We start from the raw sequence: 9,915 nt of genomic DNA on the forward strand, positions 1-9,915 counted from the left end.
CACGTGGGATCCTCCCAGACCGGGGCACGAACCCGTGTCCCCTGCATCGGCAGGTGGACTCTCAACCACTGCGCCACCAGTGAAGCCCTAAAATCTTTAATAAAATATTAGCAAATAGAATTCAGCAATATAAAAAAATTATATATATCATGACCAAGAGGAGTTGATTCCAGGGATGCAAGACTGATTCAATATTCAAAAAACAATCAATATAATTCACCATCTTAACAGGTGAAAGAAAAAACCAAATGATCATATCAACTAATGTAGAAAAAGCACCTGATAAAACGCAACACCAATTTATAATAAAAACTCTCAGAAAGCTATTAATAGAGGTGAACTTCCTCAACTTGATAAAGAACCTCTACCAAAAAAACTATAGCTAAACATCATACTTAATGAAAAACTGAATGGTTCCCCCTAAGCTTAGGAACAAGGCAAAAATTTCTACTCTCATCACTATTTTCAACATAGTGCTGGAAGTCCTAGCCAGCCCAGTTATACAAGAAAAGGAAACAAAAGGTACAAATATTGAAAAGAAAGAAACAAAACTGCCCCTATCTGCAGATGACACAACGGTCCACGTAGAAAATTTCAAGGAATCGATAAAAAACTCCTAGAACTAACAAGTGATTTCAGTAAGGACAGAAGTGAATTTGCAAGATAGATTAATCTACAAAAATCAATAGTATTTTGATATACTAACAATGAACACCTGAAAATCAAAAATACAACTTCATTTATAAAGACTCAAGCTGATTTTCTTAGATATATCACAACATATATGTAATTTACATGCTGAGAACTATACAACACTGATGAAAAAAATAAAATAGTATCTACATAAATAGAGAAATGTTCACAGATTGGAAAACTCAACATAGTAAAAGATGTGAACTCTCCCCAGATTGACATAAAGGTTTAACATAACTCCTATAGAAATCCCAGTAGGATTTTTGTAGCTCAAGACAAAATTATTCTAAAATCAAATGGAAAGTCAAAGGAATCAGAATAGCTAAACAATTTTGAAAAATAATTGTAAGTGGGAAAAACAGAAGACATATAGCTATAGTTATCAAGTGGTGAAGTAATGAAGATACTAATCTTCATTACTATCTTGTGTGGTACTGGCAGAGGGAAAGACACATAGATCAATGGAACGGAATAAAGAACCCAGAAATAGACTCACACTAGTACAACCAATTTATTTTTGACAGACGTGCAAAAGCAAGTCAATGGAGAAAGAACAGCCTTTTCAACAAAAGTGCTGAAGCAATTCAATATCCATAGGCCAAAAAATGAACCTTGACCCAAATCTCACACCTTATATAAAAATTAACACAAAATGGATCACCAAACTTAAATGTAAAGTGTAAAATTATAAAACTTTTAGAAGAACACGTAAGAGAAAAAATCTTCAGGACCTAGAGCTTAGTGAAGAGATTTTAGAGGTGACAAGTAAAGCACAATCCATAAAAGGAAAAGAAATAAGTAAGTTGGACTTCCTTAAAATTTTTAAACTTTTGCTCTGCAAAAGACTCTTTTAAGAGGATGAAAAAACAAGCCACAGACTGAGAGAAAACATTGCAAACCACATTGATTTGTATTTAGAATATATAAAGAACTCTCAAAACTCAACATTAAAAAACAATTCAATTAGAAAATGGGCAAAGGAGGGCTTCCCTGGTGGCACAGTGGTTGAGAGTCCGCCTGCCGATGCAGGGGACACGGGTTCATGCCCCGGTCTGGGAAGATCCCACATGCCGCGGAGCGGCTGGGCCCGTGAGCCATGGCTGCTGAGCCTGTGCGTCCAGAGCCTGTGCTCTGCAATGGGAGAGGCCACAACAGTGAGAGATGAAGAGACATGTCACCAAACAGGACACATGATGGCAAATACACACATGAAAAGATGTTCTAGCCATTAGGGAAATGCAAATTAATACCACAGTGGGATACCACTACACACGTATTAGAAGAGCTAAATTTAAAAAACAGTGACAATACCAAATGCTGGTGAGGATGTGGAGACACTGAACCTCATACAGTGCTGGCTGGTGGGAAGATAAAATGGTACAGCCATTTTGGAAAACAACTTGGCAGTTTCTTTAAAAACTAAATATACACTTAGCACACAACCCAACAATCACACTCCTGGACATTTAGCCCAGAGAAATGAAAACTTACGTATACACAAGAACCCGTACACAGATGCTCATAGCAGCTTTATCTGTAATACTCGACAACTAGACACAAACAAAATGTCTCTCCATAGGTGAATGGCTAAACAAACTGTGGTACACCCATAGCATAGAATACTGCTTAGCAGTATTGATTTATACAACAACTTGGACAGATATCAAGGGCATTATGCCGAGTGAAAACAAGCCAAACTCAGAAGGTCACATGCTGTGTGATTCTATGAATATAACATTCAGAAAATGACAAAGTTATAGAGATGGGAAATTGATCAATGGTTACCACGGGTAAGGAGTAAAGAAGAAGATGGGGTAAGGGTGACTCCTGTACCTTGATTACAGTGGTGGTTACAAGACACACACATGTGATAAAATGGCAAAGAACTACACATATACACTATCCCAACGTCAATTTCCTAGTTTTGATATTATATTATAGTTAGATTAAATGCAATCATTGAGAGAAACTAGGTGAAAGATACACAGGACTTCTTTGTACTATTTTTGAATTTCCTATGAATCTATAATTATTACAAAACAAAAAGCATTGGTTTTTTTATAAATTTATTTACTTATATTTTATTTTTGGCTGCGTTGGGTCTTCACTGCTGCACGTGGGGTTTCTCTAGTTGCGGCGAGCGGGGGCTACTCTTTGTTGTGGCGTGCGGGCTTCTCATTGCGGTGGCTTCCCTTGTTGCAGAGCATGGGCTCTAGGAGTGCGGGCTTCAGTAGTTGTGGCACGTGGGCTCAGCAGTTGTGGCTCGCGGGCTCTAGAGTGCAGGCTCAGTAGTTGCGGCACACGGGCTTAGTTGCTCTGAGGCATGTGGGATCTTCCCAGACCAGGTCTCGAACCTGTATCCCCTGCATTGGCAGGCGGATTCTTAACCACTGCACCACCAGGGAAGTCCAAAAGTTTTATGAAAATACATGTTGATCAGAACTGGATGCCCCTACTTAAACAAATACCACGCTAAGTGTGCCAGCTTATAACAGTTTCCCCTCCTCTGGGAACTGTCTCCATCCCCTTCCCCCTCCCTCCACAGGGATGGGCCCCAGGCAGACAGTCCTATTTGTCTTAAGAAACGCTCAGCTCTGTTTTCACACTTGAACGGATGCTGGCCTGTGGTAAGCTGACCAGATTCTCTCTCCCAGGGATGTATGGGTCCTGGTTAAGAGTTTGGTTTAGCCTGGGCCCTGCACAGTGAGAATGTAACATCTGGAGCTGAAGGTGGTTGAGAAGTCTTCACAGATAAAAATGACAGAAAACAGAGAAGAATCAGGAGGAGAGCCAACAGGTATACAGTCCTCTCTCCCAATCCATCCCTGCCCCTGGTTTCCATGAGTCACCCCTGTACTCTTATAATAATGAACAGGGTTTTGCTAGCTCAAGTTGCTCTTTATGTTTTACAACCAAATGAGCCCTAAGTAACGCAAAGACAGGATCCGGCCCCAAAAACCTAAGGATTCAGTAAAGGTGTCTAACTTGCCTCACCTCTTAAGACTTGCTTCTAGAGTTTGTCTCTCCAGGTTCTCCTAACTTCGTTACTCACTGTTCCAAGGTGGGCTCTAAGTGGCCTGGTTTCCAAGGAGGACGATGAGGGAATAACAGCAAAAAGGTGTCTATTTCGCCTGCTGCTGTTGTACGTCAGGCGATCTCTCGGTTTCGAACTGCGTACTGTGAGGCTCATCCACTGAAGGTTCTGTGGCAGACTGTCCTCCAATCCTATTCTCACGCCTTCCTGTTTTCAGTAGCATCTCCTCAGGTTGAGCTAGGCACATGGCCATGCAACTAGAAACTAGTGGCATTTCCATGTCTCCCTGGCAAGTAGATGAGGTCACATGACTAAGTCTGGGTGAAATGGATGCGAGAGAAGTGATGTATGCCACTTCTGAGTCATGCCCTTAAAAGTAATCTGTTTTCTCTCCATTTGCTCCTTTCCCCTTCCTGGGACCTGAAACACCAACATGTTAGAGGTGAGCCACCTCCGACCCTATGGATAAAGGCAACCCTCACAGGGATCTAAAACAAGACGACAGAAGGTACCTGGGTTCTGGGCAGGTACTCTTCTGGACCACTCACCAACTTAGACTTTTACATAAGAAAGTAGTTAATTTCTATGTTATGTGAGTGACTGTTACCTGGTTTATGTTCAAGCAGCTGAACCAATGTTTGAAGGACTATAAACTGGGGTCTGTAGATGAGAAAAATCTTCTTAGCCTTCACCCTGGGCCCTGATTTCTCCCACGGAATTCTGAGTACAGCTTTTAAGAAGTGAGTTTATACTGCCTTTTCTCTTCTTGGAAATGGTAGGTTTTCATTAGAGATGCCAATCATCAACCCCAAAGATATTCCAGTGTTGCCAAACATGAGGAGGGAAGGGAAACAGAATCCCAGCCACACTGAGAACGTCATACAGACAAGCAGACACTGCCACGCAAGCTCCTTGGAATGCCCTGGGGCGGCCCAGGACAATTCCTGGGGTTCCAGAGAAGAGCAAAGGCCACAGAGGCTGGCACAGGTTCAGTTACAGTACTGCCATACAGCATCCTCTAGTTCTAAACTGTTCAAACAACTCTTTTTTCCCAAAATCGATCCTTAGCAGATACATTAGATATGGGGAAAAAAATCAAGCTAACTTATTTCTAAGAAAAACCCACTTCTGTCCTTACGGGTAGCTCATTAATGATGACACAATCGGAGAGCTGCTTATTACTTGTAACCTGGACTCAGGAGCGCACACCCGGAGAGAATATTTTATTAGTTCCTCTCCCCTAAATGGAGCAGACAGTGATGATATCTGAAGCAGAATTTGTTTCTTATTAATAGATCAGTTCTAACGTTAATTTCCCCAAAGGCTGAAGACCATTTTGCAACTTGATTTGTGACTCTTTTCTCGGTTTTCCCAAAGACGGTATATAGTAACGACCACTCTAAATGCACTGGAGAGAGATTAACTTACTACATACAATGGATGTCTAAGGGCATCAGAGCTTAATTCTCTCCCAGAACCCTAGTTGAGAAAGGGCCATACAGACTAACCATCATGTGTCTGGCTGTCCTCTCTCCAGGTTTTAAAAAATTATGAATGCTAAGTTGCTCCTTATCACTCCAAAATAAACTGGTCTGGGACCTGAAGTAAGTCTTATAAAGTTCCCTGCCATTTACAGCACTATTTGTGCTGCTGGTGGGTGCTAGCCTCTCTCAGCCTGACCCCATGTGGTCACCTAACTAGTGAAAGAGTATCATGGTGAGGGGCAGTGACCGAACAGGCAGATAAAAGAAAATATCTCCTTTCAACAAATGCTGCTGGGACAACTGGAATTCCATATGCCAAAGAATGAAGCTAGACCCCTTCATTATATAATACACAAAAACGAATTTAAAATAGACCACAGGGCTCAATGTAAGAGCTAAAACTATAAAGCTTTTAGATGCGAACACAGGAACAAATCTTCATGAATTTGATTTGGGCAGTGGTTCCTAAGGTAAATTTTTTTTAATATCTTTATTGGAGTATAATTGCTTTACAATGTTGTGTTAGTTTCTGCTGTATGACAAAGTGAATCAGCTATATGTATACATATAACCCCATATCCCCTCCCTCTTGCGTCTCCCTCCCACCCTTCCTATGGCACTGGGCAATGGTTTCTTAGGTATGACAGCAAAAGCACAAGTGACAAAAGAAAAAAATTCGATAAATTGGACTTGACCAAACTTAAAAATATTGTGCTGCAAACAGCACCATCAAGAAAGTGAAAAGACAATGCACAGAATGGGAGAAAATATTTGCAACTCATACATCTGACAAGGGACTTGTATCCAGAGTATATAAAGAACTCATAACTTAAAAATAAAAAGATAAATAATCCAATTAAAAATGGGCAAAAACCTGAGAAGACATTTCTCCAAAGAAGTTATACACATGGCCAATAAGCACATGAAAAGATGCTCAACATCACTATTCATTAAGGAAATAAAAATCAAAACTACAATGAGATACCACTTCACACCCACTAAGATGGCTATGATAAAAACCCTAAAAATCAAATAACGAGTGTTGGTAAAGAGGAGGAAAATTTGGAACCCTCATACTTTACTGGCAGGATTGTAAAATGCTTTAGCCACTGTGGAAAACAGTTTGGCAGGTCCCCAAACTGTTAAACATAGAGTTACCATATGACCCAGCAATTCTACTCCTAGGTATAAATACTCAAGACAAATGAAAAGGTAAGTCCACACAAAAATTTGTAAACAAATATTCACAGCATCATTATTCTTATTAGCTGAAAAGTGGAAACAACCCAAATGTCCATCAACTGATGAATGGATGAATAAAATGTCATATATCCATATAATGGAACATTATTCAGCAATTAAAAAAATTAAGTTCTGACTCACTATACAACATGTATGAACCTTAAAAACATGATGCTAAGTGAAAGAAGCCAGTCACAGAAGACCACATGTTGTATGACTCCATTTAAATGAAATGGCCAGAGCAGGCACATCTATGAAGAGGGAAAGTAGAGAGTGGGGCAGGGGAGAATGGAAAGTGACTGCTAATGGGCACAGAATCTCTTTTGGGGGTGATGAAAATGTTCTAAAATTACACTGTTATGATGGTTGCACAACTTCGTAAATATGCTAAAAACCACTGAAGTATACACTTAAAAGAGTGAATTGTATGCTATATGAAATGTATCTAAATAAAGTTGTCTTTTGAAAAAGATGAAGAGGACTTCCCTGGTGGTGCAGTGGTTAAAAATCCGCCTGCCAATGCAGGGGACACGGGCTCGAGCCCTGGCCCGGGAAGATCCCACATGCCGCGGAGCAACTAAGCCTGTGCACCACGACTACTGAGCCTGCGTGCCACAACTACGGAAGCCCGCACGCATAGAGCCCGTGCTCCGCAACAAGAGAAGCCACTACAATGAGAAGCCCGTGCACCGCAACGAAGAGTAGCCCCCACTCGCCGCAACTAGAGAAAGCCTGTGCGCAGCAACGAAGACCCAACGCAGCCAAAACTAAATAAGTACATTTATATATTTAAAAATAAAAGATGAAAAAAGAAGATCTCTGCGTGAACTCCACCAGCGGCCCTGCCATCCAGTTTGGAGGATGTCGTAGCCACCACTGAGTGACTAGCATTGATGTGAAGTGCAGTTTACAGTGGAAAGCTGGGGAGAACATGGAAGCAAGTTTGGCTGTCTGTGCCCCTGACAGAGATGCATCCTCTAGGCTGGAAGGTGGCTGGAAGATGGCCAAAGCTTTCAGTGACTATTAAGGACAAAATACACTTCCTTTATGCACTAATACTACCAGGGAACTGTCTATTTGGAAAAAACAAAAGCCATTACCTGAAGAAGAGTGCTGCACAGATTCAGAATGGGGATTGGCTTCAAAGGCAAGCTGCACCCACAGAACCTGTTGCTTTTCTTCCCATAACAGTGTAAGCAGGAGTAACTCCGAAGCAGCCCCTGAGACCCACAGGGCCCCTGGAGCGGTGCCATGACGTATCCCGAGCATTTGTGTTACTGACTAGTCAGGCTCACTTGAAGTAACACGCAGCAGCAGTTTTCTGCCCTGGACACCTGGCTCAATTTCACTGAGGCAAGTGATGGCTCTTCTTAAAGCCAAAGCCTGGAGAAGGATGGTCTTCTCGGTCCCGGGCCATGTCCACAGGTGTCCCCACCCTCCATCCAGCTGATCATACAGACAGATATCTTAGAAGCTCTGCATGTGACCATTCTGTGCTGAGATGCTCAACAACAGAACCCCTTCATGGGGATGAAAAGGAATCACACACCACATCTACTCAAAGTTGGGTCTGAGGGTCTTGAAGCTGGCCACGTGCACCGGGGAACATGAGGTAAGACAGGCAAAGAGGGAAACTGCCATTTATATTACTGTCTTCTTCCCAGGAAAACACACGCCAGAACAAAGAAGAGCGGTAGGAAGGAAAGGAAGAGGAGGGGAGGAGGGGAAGGAAATCAAACCAACCCAAAGCACACGCCAGCCTGGGACTTGCTGGTCCCTGGGGTCAAGTTAAGCCCATCACTTAGAAAGCCTCTTCCTATGTGACCGGGAGACTGTAATCCCATCATAGAAATGAGTAAGGTAAGACTATAACCATTAAAATCACACCTGTCCATGGTGATGAGAGTAAATGTAAGTTTACATTTACATATGTATATGCAGATTTAAAATAAACTTTCCGACCTTTCGCGCATTTATCCGTTCTACTTACTTTTGCACTGTTGGATGGGGTTTCACGGTTGCTACAGAAGCTGGCCCACCTACAGCCGTAGTAGGCTCTTGACTTTCTGTAGCTTGATTTTCAGGTCGGAATTTTCTACGGATGGGCTTTGATGGGGGCTGAGAATACGGTATATCCTGTGGATTTAAAAAAAAAAAAACCAAAAAGTTAAACAAATGCCACCCATCACGTCAATGCCCCATGTTGCTCTCGGCCTATCCCCAAGGTCAGTCGTGTGCTCTATTCAAACTCCACACCTCAGGACAAGTGGCTGATTCGTGGCTTGGCAAGACCTGGAGAGACCCGGGCATCAGATTCCAGGGGCCTTTCCTTCTTTCTTTTTCTTTTTTTTCATGCTTGCAGCCTATTACCTCTTTTGTCACCTGGAAGGACACAGGACTCAGATGCCCTCTCTCCCTCCCCTCTTTTCTTTTTTAAAGGCTGTGTGCATCTCACACCACAGGGCCTTTCCTTACTGAAGACAAAATTCACTCTTGCCTCACTTTGGGGCTTTTGGGAATATGTTCTGAATCTGTTCTAAGTTTTAAAGTTTGTAGGTCTTTGTCATATGCTCATCATTCTCCGACCCCCAGCTCCTACATCAAGCCAAGCTGACGAGCCACTGTGTCTTCTGGAAGGAGACAGCTGGCCTGCTTCCTTGGAGGCCCTGCCTCACCTGTGCTCCCGAGCCCAAGCCCACGTGCTCTGTGATGGGAGGAGGGCCTGAGGAAATGGGCAAGGAGAAAGGAGGGGGACAAGACAAACGGGAGAGCACAGTGAGTGAGCGAGCAAATGGCCCAGGACTTGGTGACATGGGTGGGCAAGGCGAGACCGTAGCAAAAAGACTAGGAAGGGGAGACCACCCCAGCCCCCAGCGTGCTCCTCGAGGCTTAGCAGGATGCAGGGCTCCCCACTGCACCTCTTGGTCTTGCCAAAAGCAAGGCCACCATATTTAGCTGGGAGGTTGAAGAGGGAAGTACAAACTGTCAGAAACATCAAGGTGGAGCCCAGGAATCATCAGGACCCTAATCTTCACAAAGAACCCAGATTCTAGGAAATCTGGACCATAAACATTCATGTCAGGGCATGAAAACTTTAAAACGGTATGTCTGCTAACAGCGGCAAGCAGCCCAGGGGAGGGAGGGGTCACAAGACCATCACAGTAACATCCTCACGCTGGCCTTACCTTCTTTGCTGGACTACTTTCCGCAGCTTGGGAGGGGGCTCTGTTCAGCTGGGGGTGTAACTCGGCCTCAGACGCTTGTTCAGACTGTAGCAAAAGATCACAGAAAGGAAAAAAATGTAAAAACATAACCACCTAAACATGTACTGAAGAGAGCTTAGGAAAAGAGTTACTAAGGAGAAAGAGCCAAGGATGGTCAGGGCTGCCAATCCTCGAGAAAAGCTTCTGTAGACCCTGCTGTTCCCTCCCATCCCTCCTCCCAGCATTGTTCAATCTTAGG

At 43.1% G+C, this 9,915-nt stretch overlaps 1 protein-coding gene across 2 annotated transcripts in view; it reads right to left on the reverse strand.

Moving 5' to 3' along the window:
* REPS2 (RALBP1 associated Eps domain containing 2) overlaps positions 1-9,915 on the reverse strand; it is a 221,126-nt gene that overhangs the window by 18,358 nt on the left and 192,853 nt on the right. For both annotated transcript variants that reach the window (XM_024740315.1, XM_024740314.1), the window contains exons 15-16: positions 9,639-9,722; positions 8,444-8,589 (exon numbers count right to left, since the gene is read on the reverse strand). In XM_024740315.1, coding sequence (XP_024596083.1) covers positions 8,444-8,589; positions 9,639-9,722 — 230 coding nt within the window. The remainder of the gene's footprint in view (positions 1-8,443; positions 8,590-9,638; positions 9,723-9,915) is intronic.

This window comes from Neophocaena asiaeorientalis, unplaced genomic scaffold (assembly GCF_003031525.2).
Source record: "Neophocaena asiaeorientalis asiaeorientalis breed wild unplaced genomic scaffold, Neophocaena_asiaeorientalis_V1.1 scaffold657, whole genome shotgun sequence".
Taxonomy (NCBI): Eukaryota; Metazoa; Chordata; class Mammalia; order Artiodactyla; family Phocoenidae; genus Neophocaena; species Neophocaena asiaeorientalis.